Genomic DNA, 18,870 nt, shown 5'->3' on the forward strand with positions numbered 1-18,870 from the left:
ACCAGTATTACCATTAACTTAAAAATCTAAATGGGTCTTAATATAGTTTCATTCTATATAATACACTTGAACCAGTCCAGCATTATATCGTTCACCATCTGATCAATATTAGAAACCTTTAAAAGAAATGCAGGCAACCATAAAGTTGTCAAACAGTTTTATTATAGCAAATTCCATCTGCATTATATTATTTATATAATATGTATATTTAAATCTGATATAGCATTGTCTGGTTTTGTAGTATGTAAGCATACAATAGTACTCTCTCTTTATTACTGTACAGTATCTCTATACACATTCAAGATTTAAAATAGCAGCAGTGTGACAGACTCAAACCGCATGTTAGAGCACCACATATTTAAAGACATTTTCTCTTTTCTAAGGCAGGCGATCCAACATGAAAACACTGATCTGATCAGTAGGATATCACCAAATACTTTAAGTGAAATGAACGGGCGTTTCTTTCCAACACATTGTGAAAAAAAAATGGAATAAGCGGTCAGTGTAAAAGAAAACAGGAATGCTGACCGTAGCCTTTTATTAGTGTTCACCAATCACTATTTCACATCTCAAGCCCCTTAACAGTAGTTGTGTTAATCTAACAGACTTATTCTACCTCTCAGTTTCATATTAAATTCTGTTAGTTTACTTCCGGGATACCTTGTCCTACCTGTGAGCACATTAATTGGTCATGATTGTCCCTGCATAGCTGTTGCACTATTGCACTGAGAGGTTGCTACATAAACGCTCGAGACGTGAATGTCCTGATATCAGCGGCTTTACGCTTCAGTCAAGACAACAGTCAGCGGATAAAAAAAACCAGCCAGAGAGATTCATTCCCCTTTGTATCAAGAGCATTAATGTAATCTTGTCATGGTCAAACAAAATAAATACATGAATGCTGAATTATTTTCCTTTTTTTATCTGTTTTAAAATGCAATAAATCATAAAGTACCTTTTTTACAATCCCATAACATAGTCCTACATGAATAGCTTTTCGAAAATTAATAAGATAAAAGAGCAATAGTGGAACCTGAAGATGAGATATAAGTTACAGTGTAAGTTCCTGAAATTGTAGGCGTGTTCGTCATGAAACGGTGGTGCGCAGACCGATCGTTGTTCGACATCAAAGTATCGCGATTAGAAAGCAGACAGCTCCGTGTTCTATCGAATCGCTCTCGCGGTACTATGATGTCATACAGCGATCGGTCTGCCGCTTCAAGCCGAAAACACTTCTAGTGTCTTTGAGGTCCTAAATTCAGCTAGCAACTATCCGAAGAAAAGTAGTTGTGACATACAAAATGTTTCTTTAAAAATTAAGAATTACGTGATTACAACAAAAGCTGAAAATCAAAAACATATAGTTAATAAAAAGTGGTCCGACGTATGTACATAAAAAAATGGAACCAGTCATGAGACGTATTACTCTTTTCACCTTAAAATAGGTGTCGCTGTACCTCAGGATTTACGTTAAAAAAAATCTCTCTTACTCTCTCACTTTCTATATATACAGATGAAAAAGGCCCTCGTATGTAAACACATTGGATTTCTTTGTACTGCAAACACTGGACGTAAGCCCATCTGTGAGTGACGTGGATTAACCTGGGCAGAAGAAAACACTAAAATCGTTTGTCAGTGTTATTTGGCACAGTCCAGACAAATTCCGTTTTGCCTGCTTATGCGTAACAAATTTTCTTACAGGACCCACAATTATGCCGCCCTGTTTTATCCAGTCTATGCCAACTGTCTTTGGTCGTGAGGGCTCTTCTGATAGGCAGAGATGTATCATGGCTTTTCTCGAAGGGCTTGGGTGTTATTGATCTCCGTCGAGTGTTTACAAGCCTCCCGGTTGCTGATATCTCACCTGTGGCTGCATCCTCGTTTGTTGACAGTAACCGAGAGCTGTCTAAAGGCACCGTTATTTCTTTGTCCATCTGGTCGAGGTGTGGTGTGGGTCGTCACCTTGCTCCTTGGAAGTGAGAATGTGCATTCAAGTGTGTCTGTACTCGATCGAATGAGCGAGCGAGAATGATGTGGTGGTCCCTGACTGATCCGTTGCCTACAAAAGCTGTTAAGGTCATTAGTGCATGCATTGTGGGATATGCGGCCCTTCACATTGTAGTCTTTGTGTACGTTCCCCTTTGAAATTGACCGTGATGAGAGGACTCGTTATGTCAAAGTGAAGCTGCCCAGTGTACGAGAAGATCTCTCGCTCACTACGTGAGAGGCGAACGGAGCCGTTTGCTCTCTTTTGCCATTTCTCTCTACGCTGAGGATGGTTAAATAGCCCCGTCGTTGTGGCCGGTGTGGTTGGGTTTGTGTGTGATGGTGGTCAAAAGAGTGGCCGACTCGTCCAGTGGTCCATCCTGATGCTCTGTGAAGGTCAACTCGATCTTGGTGAACTCGCTGTCTGTGGACTGGGGCGTCTTGTCCATGCGAGATGCCATCAGGGCGTTCTGATATTGCTGGCGGGACACCTAACAGAGGGAGAACAAAAGTTGATGAGACATGATTATACTGGTCTATAGTCTATTTTGGACGTAATGTGGTACTGCTAATATCTGGAATAAATCAAATGTGGTTGTATTTTTATATCATTTTTAGGTTGCTTTGAAAAGAAGCATTATGGAAATTCACACAGATTTTCAGAAGTATATTTCTAGAGCAAAATGAATTTCAAATGCAATAAATAAACAGAATCACTAATTTATGTCAATAAGTTGATTAAAGGAAATTTTAGCTTTTTTTTCAATCAGATTTCCAAAAATGGTCAGATGAATCGTTTTTGTTTTATTTTAATGGAATTGTTTGATGCTATTGAGTAGGAAATAGAAATGAAATCTGTTTCTAGGTTCTTGTGACATATGTTCTGAAATCTTTCAGTGGTGAGTTTCTCCTCGATGCTTTCAGCTGCTTTAGATGGACATTCATTGTGAAGAATTGTATATAAATTAATAAATTAAGTCTTGAGAGTTATATAATATTTCTATAGCATTATATTCTTAGATTTATATTGACAGACTATGATTCAGAAAAAAAAAAACAAAAAAAAAAAACAAAACGTAGTAGTTACTAAATCATTTAATCATTTCCAGATTTTTTTTTCTCCAGTATAGATTCCCAACCTTTCTGTCAGACAAACCTTTCTGACCTCAAATATTTACATGAAGTACTATTTCAATAATTTAATAACATGTCAATTAAGGGTCACAAGACATGCAAGTAAACAAAATACAATATTTTATCTTGTTAAGTGTTTATTCTGATTGTTTTATTTATAATTTATTTATTTACTTTAAACAATTATGATTTAATTAATTACTAGCAGTTCCCTCTCTGGAATCCCTGCTCTAGTGCAAAGACAAAACAAATGGCCATTATTTAAATGTATTATATTACACTAAACATTTTTTTTTTTTTTTTGTCTTTATAATTTCTGTAAGAAAGATCATGACACTTGGGAGTCAAAAACGTGAAAAATGTTCTTAATGTGAAAATTAAATATGATTTTCAGTTATAACATGACTCTGGTCAAACAGGAATTTACAAGTCAAACTGCGGGTGAGCCTCATTCCATGCATTTCAAATAAACCAGTTTGAGTTCAGAAGTGCAATATAAATTCTCAGCAGCGTTCAGACCTTGATGTAGAGCAGGTCAGAGGCGGCTCTCACGGAGTAGTCTGGCACGTAGACCTGCAGGAAGGAGTTGAGCTGGTTGTTGCTGCTGCCCAGTGTGGGAGTGACCACCTCCATCCGGTCACTCCTGTTTAGGGAGTCCGAGTGGTTGAGTCCGAACACTCGTGGAGGTGACTTATTTTCTGTATAGCAAATAAAGGGTGACATGCAGGTCAGTGGTCAGCTGCTGGTGTTGCTGTGATGTAAACAAATGAAACAAAAGATTCTTGTCTGATGTTCCATTCATTTTGTTTAGATGCCCCGTCTCCTCTCATGACCCATGCTGTGGAATTCTTTTGTGGGTTTAAACAAACAAGTTAAGCTTAATTTATTTACAATCCAAATTTGTGATGTAGCAGCCATTAAATTGTGACTTAGATGTTCCTCTACTAGAAATCCAGAGAGGATTTGCTTACATAGCCAAATTATTCACATAAATAAGGGTAAACAACCATTAACCAATGACTTCTAGAAATCATTTTGTGCTATTGTTTAGCTGATAAACCAATGGATACAATCCATTCCCTTTTTACATGTTTCCAAACTTTGATAGAAAGTGACATCTTTAAGATTGGAACATCTGCTTAGTAACTCGCACGTAATGCAAGGTGAAGAGTTTTTAATCAAAATAAGATTAGGTTCTCCACTTCTTAAAGAAAGAGTTCAAAGCAGTCTAACACTCATTACACTGGAATGTATATAATCCCAAAGTCAGATGTTGAACAGTGTCGATTTTTTTTTTCAAAATTAAAAAAAATGTACACAAGCAATTGCCTTCATATGAAAATGAGATATTAAACAACAAATTGTTTGTACAGTCCGGTCAGTAAGATGTTTTTGAACAAAGTCTCACCAAAACTGCATTTATCTGATAATTTTTTTAAATATATATATATATATATATATATATATATATATATATATATATATATATATATATATATATATATATATATATATATATATATATATATTATGAAATAGTAAAATACAGTTGATGGTAGGTAATGTCATGAAATATTATTATAATTTAAAAGAACAGTTTTCAAATGTAATATATTTTAAAACAATTTATTTCTGTGACCGCTCATTTTAAGCAGCCATTACTCCAGTCTTCAGTTTCACATGATCCTTCAGAAATCATACTAATGTGCTGATTTGCTGCTCAAGATTGCTTAAAGGCTCCAATGATCACTGGCAGTTACTTTGTAAAAGAAACGGAGGACCTTCGACAGGGAAAATTCTTAATTCAAATCTTCAGATTTTAACATAAAACAGAGGATTCAGAAGAAGGAGTGAAAGGTGAGAAGAAACGAGTGCGGTACCTGGAGATCCTGCCAGTGATTCTGCCCTGCTCACCACAAACGTTCGAGACAAGGAGAGAGGAACTGGAGAGCAAAGGGAATGGAGGAAAAAATAAAGGGAAAAGAAGGAAATCATAGGGAAGAAAATAGGATTTACACAGAATTCCATCAAGAATCAAAAGAGTAATCATTTGCATAGTGTGCGTTTACATAATGTGATTGATTAAAGAGAGTCAGAAGCATGGATAATTTATCTGAGCAAACAACGTCATGCATGATTTGGTAGAAAGAGTTGTATAAAAGGAAGAAATCAACCAACCATATGAAACAACGTCAAAACTTAGGAGATGAGACTCTTTCTTTCATCACCAAAAACCACACATTTCATAAAATCATTATATGATCAGTCATTTTCATCAAAATCCTGACATTAAGGGGTGTCCAAGAAGCACCATAATATATCATTCAGACCTGGTGAGGAGGTTAAAGCCAGCACTCCATAATAAGAGAAGGCACCAGCTTCAAACTTCATCCCCTCCTTCCCAGCCTCAACCTCCACCTTACCCTGTAGCCAAACAAAGACATCAAATTAACTTTGTTCAAAATGAGGAGTCGACCGAGCCTTTGCTACAAGAGTGAATTTATAAAATGCTGTCCAAGTAGGCAGCTCTCTAGGTTTTGGAGCAAAGCTTCAAGATTTCAGTTCTGTGAAGGCAAGACTTTCATGCTCATAGTCTGCAAAGTCTGTGACCTCTCAATCAGAACCCGTACCTGCAAGATGAGGATGAAGTAGTCCACAGCCTTGTTGCGGTGAAAGAGGTAGTGCTCTGACATCTTCTTGTTCTTGTCATCATATTTGAGCTCCTGGATGACGTTAGGATGTTTCAGCAAGCGCAGGAGGATTTTCTCTGACATCTGAGCCGTACTAAAAGATTCCACTTCTGGGAGGAGAGAAAAAATAAATAAAACGGGTTTAAGAATGATATACAAATTTGTAATCGCATTCTGAATTATTAAAAGAAAACCCAGAGACACATGTAGTTACATGCTGGACATCAGTACCAGTTGCCAAGAAACGCAGTGCGGCTAGAAGAAGCTGCGGTGATATTTTCACCCTCAACTCATTATCTGTGGGTTTGAAAGCAGAGAAGTCCTGTTTCCTCTCTCTGTGAGCGATCCTCTTTTTTGTCTTGTTGTCAGCTTGGATTGGGGAATAACAGAATGACATGGTGTCAATTATATTGTGTTAAAGAAAGGAAAATGTTTTTAATGAGTGTAAAGTTGAATAAAATAAATGAATAAATAAACTCATAGGCTTGGATAATAGTATCAGCCGGATTTCCAAATGTAAATGTTACTCACTGTACAAGTCTGTCTCATCTAGAATCTCAGATTTGATGATTTCCTCAATGACGTCCTCTAGCGTGACGATGCCCAGGACTTCATAGAACGGGTCTCCCTCTCCTTCGTTATTCACTCTTTGGACAATGGCCAGATGGGATTTACCTGCCAGGGCAAAAACCAAATACAGTTACACTACGAGTTTATGAGATCATTTTGAACATGGTGGTCCCCCTGTCCCCTCAACCACCATAAATCCACTTAACCCCAAATAATCACAGTTCTGTTGGGTCATGATTAAAATATGCCATACATGCTTACTAAAAACTATGAGACAGCTATTAATTTGACAGTTGTGACTATTCAAACATACGCTTCTTGGAATCCGTCAGACAACGATCCATTGCGTTTTCTTAGCAAATCTCTCATGGTTCCACATCTGTTTTCCCAGGACCTCCTTGTTAAGCTGCTTAAAAAAAAAAAAATCCTGCGCAGCACTGTCAACCAGAACTTTAAAGAAAATGATTTTCCTGTTTCTCAGCTAGTGATCATTTAAAAGGAATTTTCCAGAGCTAGAGCTAATATTAGATCTGAAATGAAGTTTCCGTTCCACTTGGGCGATGCTCTCACCGGCATGGCAGTGTAGCAATCCATTATGAAGGGTGTCCGTATTAAACTTTTCCATAAATACCAGTATATACTGTAGCAGCAAAAAAAGAGAAACAGTTTCTTTAAAAAAAAAACTACTGGGCGGCAGAGACCCGGGTTAATGAGTGACAGATCGTTCTTTACCCTGTACGCCAGGCCTGTTTCAAGCCTGGTGGAATCAGTAAGCACCAATACTCGCCTGGGGAAATATAGGTTTGTTTCCTTTTAAAACCAGCATGACTTTAAGACATTGGGAAAATAAGATTATTTTGTAAATAAAAAACTGCTTTGTTACAGTCTAGGCCGCCCACATCTCTCACCCCTGATCTGTCTTATCTTAAGAGAGTTTAAACAGTCACTCCTCAACACATGAACCAAATAAGACACAATAAATGATCTTTCATTGGTTCAGTCCAGTTACAGCCAAATAGAGAACACAAGTAGGTCTTATATCCAAAGAATCTAGAGAAGAAGAGCCATTGTTTTGAGTTTCCAAGAAATTCCCACACAGTGTCACAGAGGCTTTAACAGCAAAGACCAAAAAGTATTTGACGGTTTAATTTTGACCACTTTGAGAAGATATTTGAAGTTTATTTAAATAGCATAATGTTCTTTCACCTTTCTAGTTTTTATGAGCTCCACCTAAACCACTTGAGTTCAGAGTTACGTTCCACTTATTTGATCAAAAATATAGAACTAACCTAATATATTTTATACTGTAATTTATTCCTGTGATGGCACTTGGCCATACACATATATACATACACACACACACACACACACATACATACATACACACACATGCATGCATGTATGCATGTCTGTAACCACAAAGCCAGTCATAAAGGTCCATTCAAAATTAATATTTATACATCATCTGAAAGCTTTCAACTGATGTATGATTTGTTAGGATAGGGCAATATTTGGCTGAGATTCAACTATTTGGAAATCCGGAATATGAGGATGTAGAGAAATCAAAATATTGAGAAAATCACCTTTAAAGTTGTCCAAATGAAGTTCTTAGCAATGCACATTACTAATCAAAAATTAAGTTTTGATTTATTTACAGTACAATAGAAAATTACAAAATATCTTCATGGAACATGATCTTTACTTAATATCCTAATGATTTTTTGCATAAAAGAAAAATCAATCATTTGACCCATACAATCTTTTTTTGGGTATTGCTACAAATATACCCCAGTGACTTAAGACCGTTTTTTTTGGTCCAGGGTCACATATGACCTCTGCCATGTAAGAATAAGACATTTCCTTTCTATGCTTAAGACATTGGCTGTCAATCAACAAGCATTTTTTCAGGGATGCTTTCCAGAATCGCCTTATATTAAACATTTGGGATCAAGTGAACAGAACCTTATTTATGGAATGAGGTTTTCCTTAGATATTTTTTTCCATAATGGAATTTCCCTATAAATAGTCGATTGTGGGACTGTGGGTGGCACTTCTGTGATGCTTCACTGGAACATCTTACAAATGTCGCAGGCACTTATCAAGACTGATGTGTTTTTTTATATATAGTGCATTTATAAAACAGTAAAATTACTTTAGGTTCCCAAGGAAAAGACATAAAAGTAAAAAAATAAAAAATAAATTGTTAACAATAGTGTATATTATTCATAACATAATATACTTTATGATATAATATTCATAATATAACAAACAATAAATGTATAAATATATTTATACCATTTATATCCACACAACTTTGTCTCTTTTCCTGTATCGGTTTACTGCTCAGCTGTAACAACAATGCATAATTCTTTAAAAGAGCCTTTACTGGAAACTAGTGGCTTTATCTTGTTTATAACACGATTTATGTTTAAGTCTGCCAAATGTGCCTTGTTTGGTCAACATAGACATCAATTAACCCTGTGAATTCCTGGCCCTGCTTACAAGATTACACATTCCAAGCCCACAACATTATGAAGGCAAAAATCCTGAAAAGTCATTTTCTAAAACTATGGAAGCCAAGAATGAAAAAGCCACAATCAAAGCAATTTACGTAACAATAAACAACCTGAAATCAAGCAATAAAGAACAGTGGAGTACAAAATACAACAGCCAGAAACAAATAGCCTGGAAATTACAGTACAGACGCATAATATCCAAGAGGAACCTAGTATAAGGTGCCATTATAAAGAATATAGACCATCAGAGACCAGCAACTTAATGGTCACTTGCCCTTTGATACATCAGGTGACAATTTGCTTTCGCCATAACAGCATATCACTACTTTTGTGTTGCGTAAACACAGTTTGAAAGGTATGCCGAGTTACAACAAAGACAGGGAGAGGTGTCCTACACAGGAGATGTGGGGGCTTCTAAGACAGGCTTTGTTGATGGACTCAAGCTCAACACTGTACTACACATACCTCAATTGTTGCCCAAATCTGGTTAAGTCCATTTCCTGTTGAGCCGCAATTTGTGGAATGTTGGGCCGTGGTCCTACTATGGTCTGTGTCCACAGCTGGGAGACAGCGTGTTTGAAAATTACCATTGAAGGCAGACTTCTTCAACTCAAACTACATTACACCTACACTGAAATAACTGACTAAACCGACTAAGACACACTTTAACTAAAACGATCTAATTTACCCATTTAAATATGCATGTAAAGCAGGGCTGCCAACTCTCGTGCAATCTGCGCGAGACTCACGCAACTAACATGCTCTCACACCACATGTCCAAGTTGAAAATGTAATAGGATATTGGGGAAACAGATTTGGTAAAAGCTCCATTGCGTATCTGTGTTTGCGCTCTGGAGAACGTCAAAAGTTTCTATTTACAACGTGTTTTTGTAGCGTTGAGCAATGTAGCCAATCACAGACAGATCTATTGATACTTGAACACCTCTGATTGGCCATTCCATTCAAATAGACGTCAGATTTTATTCTGCACGCTCCCTAATCCTCTCACTGTAACACAATGTGAATAAGAGGTTTATTGATGATGTGAGATTGCGATGAACTGTAGTGACACCTTTTTAGTGATTTAAAGAAGTGTTATTTGTACACTTTCTAGGCTAAATATAATCCATTAAGTATTTGAAGAAAATAAGGGCCATATACTGTACAAGCAGCCAAGTTTTGGGAGTGACTGATCATCCCTCTCATTAATGCAGGATTCATTTTCGAATGGGAGAAAAATATAATTTGTCAAAATAGATATTCATCTATTTTTAGCAATGTAAATGCAGACTAAGAGATGAATAGATTAAATATTTCTTGTTGCTGAAATCATTAAAATGACTAGTAAATATTTCAAATCTCTCCCTGTACATTGCTATTCTTGTGGTTAAGTCAATAGTTTTGTAGCACTGCAGCAATTTTACATATTTTTATGACAGAAACGCAGTATCATCATGATGTTAACTACTAGGCATGTCAAGATTTCAGACCCCACACACAATATGTGTGATGTTGAACAATAAAAATTGGGTTATATCTACTTATGTTTACTCTACTAAAACCAATATATTTTTTAGGAAACCTAAGCAGTTTTGAGGCTTTTATTTAGGAACTGATTAAATGGAAAAAAATAAGGAATAAAGACAACCTATGTATTTTAAGATAATTATTTATTTTGGTGGTGATTGTTAGTTCCCAGCACATTTTGCATATGGCTGAATATGGAGAGTAAATACTAAAATTAAGTGCTACTTTATGTGTTTTTGAGTAAAGGGAAACATCTATTAATGTTCAATGTTCAGTTCTGTTTTATGTCTGACAGAAGTTTCTGTCATTACCATTGTGCAGAAGAGAAGAAATCACAAACTTTTGAGAATCAACTTAAAATAAATGAGCACATTTCACTAATATAAAAATATTTGTTTCATAGATTAAATACTTTAGGAGATTTTACATGATTTATTCAGGTACATTCCATAAAAAATAAATAAAATAAGCCTTAAAAACAACTAAAAAATATTCAATGTAATATTGTTACCATCAAATTTTTAAAAAACTGACGGTGAAGTTTAAATTCACTCTTCTTGAACTGTCCTCATTTAACTCCACAACTCAGAGACAGGTACCACAAGGGACGCTGATATCGTTTCTGGACCCCTTGAACAGCATATTGACTCAGTCCCCCTCCACTATGGGAGTCCCCCTCAGTTAAAATTCTAACTCGGTGGGCCCTTGGAATCATTCTTACCTTTCCCCCGTTAGTCCTCAAGCATCCTTGTATTATTATATATCTACATTTCTCAAGGTGTAGTTTTAACAAACAATGCACTGTATACAACTCACCCTTTTTAAACTCCTCGAGCATGGCATCCAGCTTTGTATCATTGAAGACAAAATGCAGAGGGTGGCTGTAGAACTTGGTGATGGTTTTCAACGGCGTGCAGTCATCTGGATCCACAAAGGCCAAGTCCTTGACTAACAGCAAGTCCACAATATGACATCTTTCCCCCGCATACACAGGTATTCGTGTGTAGCCGCTCTCCATGATCTCAGACATGGTGTTGAAGTCAAGGATGGTATCAGCAGCAATCATGAAACAGTCTCGCAAAGGCGTCATGACATCCTCCACAGTTTTAGTCCTGAGCTCCAGAGCTCCCTGGATGATGTTGAGCTCCTCTTTGACCAGGTCATTATACGGATCTGTCACCCTGAGCATCTCCAGAAGCTTCTCTCTGTTGTACACAGTGCCGATCTCCTGCCCCAGCACGTGATCCAGGAGTTTACTGACGGGATATGATGCAGGGAAAGTGAGGATCATGAAAAATTTAGTCAGGAGTATAGTGTTTGCGCCCACGGCGAGCCCATGCCTGGAGCAGATGGCTTGTGGCACGATCTCTCCAAAAATCACAATTCCTATAGTGGACACCACTACAGCGATCAGCCCTGATCCTGCGATGTCATCGAGCAGAATAGTCAAAGTGGTATTGACCAAAACATTTCCCAGGAGCAAAGAGCAGAGAAGGTAGTTTCCTTGGCTTCGGACTGGCTCGATCCTCTTGGCGTAATTCTTCTCCTTCTCAGTCCCGCAGTTTTGGATAATCCGGAGCTCCATGGGATCCAGCGCCATCAGTCCTAGATTCAGCCCGCTGAACATGCCGGACAAACACAACAACATGGCAATAAAGATCACCTGCAGCCAGAAAGGCAGAAGGAACTTTTTTTCCTCCACCACGATCACTTTGGTGTCAAGCCCCTCGTGATAAACCCATGTGTTCTCGGACCACGAGTCCTGCGCGCCAGGTGTGATGGCAGCGATGCACAGGTAATACACTTTACTCTTCTCTGTTTTTCGCAAAGGTTTCACCTCTAATTCAATAATCCCAGATGTCTTTCTGTTCACCTCCACGTTGGGAAGGATGATGATATCGGAGGATCGGATGCCGCAGGGATGCGAGGCAGGTGCGTCTCCGGGGCTCGTGCTCTCCACAGGTGCGCTGCTGATGCTGTGTTCCGTAAAGGCGAGTTTGGACCACGTCTCGTTGTTGATGTTTTGCCCATAGACCCTCAGCCTGACACGAGAGCGCTCGCTGACGCGCAAAAAGCCACTGTCCATAAACGACACCTCGTCGGTGTCCTCGAGCCGGATGCCAATGATGACAGTCTCTTCTGGCGCGTCCTTGCCATCAATGCTACTGATCAGACAACTGCTGACAATTAAGAATATAACAGTCAATGATCTAGCCCGGTTCAGCGCCGCCATATTAGAAGTGGGCACTGCGGTCCATTGCTCTGCCATGTTGACAATGGGCAGGCTTTAGTCAATGAATGTAGGATGCCACGGTCAGAGAGAATCCTCGTCCGCCTTCATCCTCACTACAGCCGTCCTGACATCAAGCAGCAAGGCAGGCATTACTCACCGCGTATCGCTGCCTCACTGCACCACGATGACACAACAGCACGCTCTATGTGAACTCCTGTTGAGTACAGATGACTACTGACGGACGTTCATTTTGACCAATCAGACCGCGTATGCAAATTGAGACCGGGTGTATCCAATGACATCGCGAAATCTCGGAGGAGAGGCGGTGCTACCGGGCTTAAACGCGGTAGTGGGTTTATCCAAAGACCAATCAGCGGGTAAAGTTAGCGGTACATCTACGGTGGGAGTAGTCACCGGGGGCCAACGGTATGTCTCCTTTGAAACTTCAGCTCAAATTTTGTGACCTTTTGGTCACTACATGACAAAACGATAAAAAAAAAAAATATATGTTTAGAAATATTTATATAATATGTAATGAGATGAGTCATTCTAAATCTATTATTTTGACTATTTTATATTAGGCATAAATATATATATATATATATATATATATATATATATATATATATATATATATATATATATATATATATATATATATATAGTTTATTCACTAAACGAAAAAAGCACAGAAAGTATTTGTAATCTTAATATTTTATATGGAAACACTTTACAAATGACAAAACTGGAATCTAAACCAGTACAAGTGTAAAAGCTTTTCGATGTAAAATGTAAATGCAAAGAGAGAGAGAGAGAGAGAGAGAGAGAGAGAGAGAGTTTAGTTTGCATCTTTCTTGCTCTTCTCTGTTTTGAATAATAATGGAAAACTGTTTGCATTTCTATTAGTTCATATGAGAAGACAGCAGGTGATAAGTATGAATATATATAAAATAAAATATAGACATTAGGTATGTATCCTTGCATTATTGCATCCTTGTGGTCACTAGCCTATGTGGAAATGTATTTGCCTGTTTTGCCAATAGAGGGAGCCAAACCCCTGACAATAACACATTGACTTGACCATCCCTTTTCTGAAAATAAATACCACTTGTAGGTTACTGTCATAGTTAAACGGCAATGTAAAATTGTAAAATGTGCAAGATTTTGCAGAACTGTATGCTAAGAAAAAAGGGCATATTCTTAAATGGGGGATTTTCATTATGTGAGAAGGCACTAAATGTTGCTTTGAGGTATTGCTATGTACATTTTATATAATTTATGTGAATGTACATATTTTGTATATATTACTTTATAAGACATAATCCTTTTGAAGAACTACTTAATAGTAATGATTAACTCAAGACTTGCTTTTACACAAGCTCTTGGAAGATTGCAAGACTTCATTATTATACCTTGGGTACTGATAAGTTTGACTGGGGAAGTACAGCTCATTCTTTACAATTCAAGGTCTCCCATGATAATGTGAATGTGAATAGGCAAAAGTGCATAGCGCAATACCATTTACCAAGAACTTAAAGTTAATCTTTGTTAGCTATTACAGCTGTTAATATTGCATAACTAATATTTTTTGCCCAGATGTCCATTTCTTTCATATATATATATATATATATATATATATATATATATATATATATATATATATATATATATATATATATATATATTTAATTCTATACATATATTATAAATGCGGTTGTTACCATGCAATGTATAGCAATGTTTAAACCAGCAGACACTGATGCTCATGGTTATATCTTGCAGACCCACAAGTCAAACCTTAGCTGAAGTGAATAGTTATGCTAAAGGCCTTGCTCTAGGTCTAGGACATCCATCTGCTTGCCCTTGCATGTGGGATAAACTGTCACATATCAATGTGGACTTTCAACAAAGGACACGTTTCATTCATTTACTTTAGTTTTCCACAAACATTTGATAAAGCTGCTCCAAGAACTAAAACAAAATGTGCAGAAACGATTCTGTGCTTCTGTGATTCGATTTTATACAAATATATTCAAGTAAATCTGGAACAAAAATAACAACATAAAACAAGACATAAATAAATTAACAGAAAAATACAATTCGTACAGTAAATTGGGAAATTTCCACTATACAAGATTTAAAAGTCTAAAAGCAAATAGACAAAAACAGAGCATTTTGTTTTGACATTTGACGTTGTATCATTTCAAAAGACAAATATGAATACTGGAAACAATCTTTCTTTTCTTTCAATCTGCTATGCAATAAGCTATAATTTGCAGTCTCAAAAAAAAAAAAAAAAAGATTTGATCGACTTTTTAAAAGAAAAAAAAAATGAAAAACAAAATAATGCAATATCCACAGCATGTTGTTATAAGGGCAACATTATCTCATCAAGTGTTTGAGCTGGTCCTGCAGGGTTCTGGAATGTTCTACACTATGAGAGACATTACAGATAAAGAGTTACCAAATGTTTAAATGTTTAAAACATTAAAAAAAATGCAATTATTAAATAATTTGAATGAACTTAATATAATGACTTACTTCTTTTCAATGGCCTCTTGCCTGGATTTAAAAGATATAGAAATTTATTAGATTTCAGACAGATTTCAATTTCCTTTTATTTAGTCAAAACTATGAAATAACACAAATGAAAGTTAAGGAATTATGTAGTGACCAAAAAGGTTAACAAAAATAAAAATGGAATTCAAAAAAGGCACAATTTTTATTAATGTACAAAATTATACAAAAAAGATACACAAGTGTTTCCTTTTACTAGTACTGTAAGATATTAATGCAGATAAATGCAGTATGTAATGTGTGTATACTCGTCTACTTACTGATACTGCAAGTGGGTTGTTATAATAGACATCTTCCGCAGACTCTGTTAGAATAAAGATACTTGGAGAAGTTAAATCTGTTTTACTAAACATGAAATAAGACTACAAGTAGCTGTATCATATTTGATAAAATCTAAGACCTCTAAATTATCAGCATGATAAAAACTGGAAATTCAGTTGTACACAATCTATTATATCATGCCTTCTGCCTCTGATTGGTAGTTCATGCATTTTTAGCAATTAAAACACTTTAGTATAATCCTAAAAGTGTCCTACATCATGTTGTTGTGCATATGCCTTTGATCTTTATTGATTTTTATAAAGAAAATGTAAGAATAATCATTTTAATATACTTAGTAATATTTCAAGATTTAATAAGATTCAATTTAATAGATAAATCGGTAGATTCGGTTTAATTGATAATCCATACACCACTTTTTTTTCAGAGGACTGTTTAATTGTACATAATCATATTTTACTATATTGCTTTATTTGCCCTCCACAATAATCATAAATCATAAAACTAAGGTATTAAATATAATCAAGAAATCTTACTGGTAGATATAAAGCGAGAACTTTTATTTATATGCATTTTATGTAGTCTGTTATATCTTATAAAGAAAACTGTTATAAAGATAATAGTTTCCCCTTTATATCACTTACATCTTCAGAATGCAGAATTGCATCTTCTTGAATTACCATATTTCTCGCTGCCTGACTGAGTAGCTGTAAAGTAGAAGAAACCACTGTTAATTTTATGAGTTAACTACATTCATCTGCGTCAACTGGATATGACAGCATGTCTTAACATCACGATGCCAATCTTTGGGCTATACTATACAAGATATACCTAGTTTTGAGGCTTGTCACCGGAGAGTAACTAACGTTACTGTAAGGAGGAAACAGATAGTCGAGCAAATATCTCCCCTTAATCAAACAATATAACGTTTCGTATATTTACTTCTTGGCTCCTGGATCCTTTCAACATCTGACGGGTTAGAGCGATCACGTCTCCACTGCAAGAAGTGACTTTATCAGACAATAAACCTTTAACAGATTGACCGAAGCGAGGCTGCGTCTCGGAGGAAGCCATCACTGTTTACTACGGCACCAGGCGAGGGACAATTTCAAATATAAACGCGAATAACACGGGCGAGAGGATGGGGAAGATGTCTAGTTACTAAAAAAGAAAAAGAAAAAAAGCATACATTTAATAACTAAGCACTTCAGATTCCGAAACGTGAAGTCAAGCCACCTCACAGCTTACAGAAAAACATTTCATATTCATTCCATGTTTGTTATGTGATTTTTTTTTACGCTTATTTTCATTAATTTCAAATAATTTTAATATTTTTATTCTTCGCTTTTATTGTTGTGATTCTTTTTTTTATTATTAATTTTTATGTTAAGCACTTTGAATTACATCCTCATCTGAATTTTACTAAAATATGTATTTTTTCTTTCTTTTTATGTTTACTTTATATATTTGTCTTTAAGGTTACAATAGACTTAATTCGAAGGTTCAGTTTCTATTAAGAAGATAAGTGCGTAACACTCTGGTCAACATGATTTTACTCACTTTTGCTTGCACAATAAATGTATAGATTTCTTTAAAATCTTTCTGACCCCAAACATCTAAACCGCAATTTTGGCACTCCACTTTCTTAGTTGCTGCTTAGTTACCTTAGTTACCTAAGCTCTCTTAAAATAATTTTGTCTTATGCTTTGAATTCTAATACATATGTATTTTTTCTTCCAAAAATTCCCAAATAAAGACCTCAAAATCTTAAGACAATGTTTTTCAATCAGGGTCAAACTGCTCTAAAAGAAATATGAGGATAAATGTGCATATTCACTATTACAAAAATACAAATTAAAATAAATTCTGAATATTCCATGATTTTAATTAACATGAGTCCGTAAAAGCTGTGAATAATAATTGTAAAACAGTTTTAGATGGAGTGTAACCTTTCAACACATATATGAATTTTAATGCAGACTCAACAAACAGCAGCTGTCATTGTATATTCCAAAGTGTATTTTAGAAAAAAAAAACAGTGCTTAAATAGGATTTCTTATTCAATAACCTGGAATTTGTCTCCATCTACAGGTGTATTACAGTGATATCGTCCAGTGGGATCTCTGGATGCACTTCTGAGGGCCAAACGCAGCTCAGAGTATACCAACACCAGCAGCACTCATGATAATGTTGGTTTAACTGAAGACCACGTGCTCATGACTGTGGGGGACATCCTCAGGGCTGAGGTGGAGACCACTACCACTGTCCTGAAACGGTCAGTGATTATACATTGCCCATAAGCCACCACTAAATAAATCTGCTTACGACTGGCTTTACTAAATCAGTTATAGTTTTCTTGTAATTAAATTCAGTAGATAATCATTGCATTTGACATTAGGTGCAGAGAAAGATTCAGCAGGAGCTGCACAATAAGACGGGAAAGGCAGACACCCTCAGCTCAGTGACAGAGGGAATCTCGAGGTTCTGAAGATCTGATCCGTCTGCCAACTTCTCATCCCTCATGTAGTTCTCCAAGACACCAGGTAACACGCTAAAGATGCCCGCTGCTCAGCATCTGCCTGATCTCCAGGGCAAGTTTAATAATGGTTCTTCAACCCAAGAAATTTAAAGTCATTGCCAAACTATGAGCAGACTGGGAAAAAATCCCACTGATGCAGCAATGTTGAGTAAATGTATAATGTGTGTCTTTTGTGCTCTCGAGAATTTGCTTTTTTGAATCCTGCTATCATATATTTTAAATCAAACATGAATAAAATTAATATCTTGAGACAGTGTAACTGAATGATCAACATTAGCTGAATAGAGTGCAAACAGTCAGGTTCTAGAGCTACAAATCCCATTCATTTTCTCAATGGGGAATTTGCTTTTTATTAAATTGTTAATCGATGGTTTTTATATATATATATATATATATATATATATATATATATATATATATATATATATATATATATATATATATATATATATAATTTTATTTTTTTTAAGTCATCAGTCTGCATTATTTCAATTTCATTTGTTTTTTTTTAATTGTGTTTAATTGTTTAATTACTCAAAATTCTGCAAAGAAATCTCTCCCGATCACAGAATTAAAACAAGCCAAAAAAGACCACATTAGCACCTACCCATTCCCACATGATGTTTTGATATCGTCTATGACAAAAACTTATTAAAAATCCCCATGGGAAAAGATTAATTTAGAACCAATGTTCCTGAAGAAGGCAGGCACTGCCATGTTGGATGCGTAACCAAATCACTGACAGAAATCCACTGGCTTCAACAGCTTTTTTATTCATATGGAACATTCTTTGATATTAATTTGGTTGAGTCTTCTTAT

The 18,870-nt window shown here is 36.1% G+C and overlaps 2 protein-coding genes and 1 pseudogene across 3 annotated transcripts; 1 reads left to right on the forward strand and 2 right to left on the reverse strand.

Moving 5' to 3' along the window:
* Window positions 1-1,472: 1,472 nt before the first annotated feature.
* Window positions 1,473-12,883, reverse strand: LOC113112627 (metal transporter CNNM2-like). 2 transcript variants are annotated; one of them, XM_026278360.1, is made up of 8 exons: window positions 11,240-12,883; window positions 6,342-6,485; window positions 6,042-6,179; window positions 5,751-5,920; window positions 5,451-5,544; window positions 5,001-5,063; window positions 3,640-3,818; window positions 1,473-2,477 (listed from the first exon to the last, which is right to left on the reverse strand). In XM_026278360.1, the coding sequence occupies exons 1-8, from the start codon at window positions 12,690-12,692 to the stop codon at window positions 2,280-2,282; spliced, it is 2,439 nt and encodes an 812-aa protein (XP_026134145.1). In that variant the 5' UTR covers window positions 12,693-12,883; the 3' UTR covers window positions 1,473-2,279. The 2 variants fall into 2 exon arrangements, with proteins under 2 accessions (XP_026134145.1, XP_026134146.1); XM_026278361.1 differs by lacking the exon at window positions 5,001-5,063.
* A 1,686-nt stretch (window positions 12,884-14,569) lies between these two features.
* Window positions 14,570-16,622, reverse strand: LOC113112632 (BLOC-1-related complex subunit 7-like). Its single transcript, XM_026278370.1, has 5 exons — window positions 16,455-16,622; window positions 16,157-16,219; window positions 15,494-15,537; window positions 15,198-15,218; window positions 14,570-15,090 (listed from the first exon to the last, which is right to left on the reverse strand). The coding sequence occupies exons 1-5, from the start codon at window positions 16,584-16,586 to the stop codon at window positions 15,039-15,041; spliced, it is 312 nt and encodes a 103-aa protein (XP_026134155.1). The 5' UTR covers window positions 16,587-16,622; the 3' UTR covers window positions 14,570-15,038.
* Window positions 16,623-17,231: 609 nt separating this feature from the next.
* LOC113112633 (steroid 17-alpha-hydroxylase/17,20 lyase-like) lies at window positions 17,232-18,372 on the forward strand (annotated as a pseudogene).
* The last annotated feature ends 498 nt before the right edge of the window (window positions 18,373-18,870 follow it).

This window comes from Carassius auratus, chromosome 13, assembly GCF_003368295.1.
Source record: "Carassius auratus strain Wakin chromosome 13, ASM336829v1, whole genome shotgun sequence".
Lineage (NCBI taxonomy): Eukaryota > Metazoa > Chordata > Actinopteri > Cypriniformes > Cyprinidae > Carassius > Carassius auratus.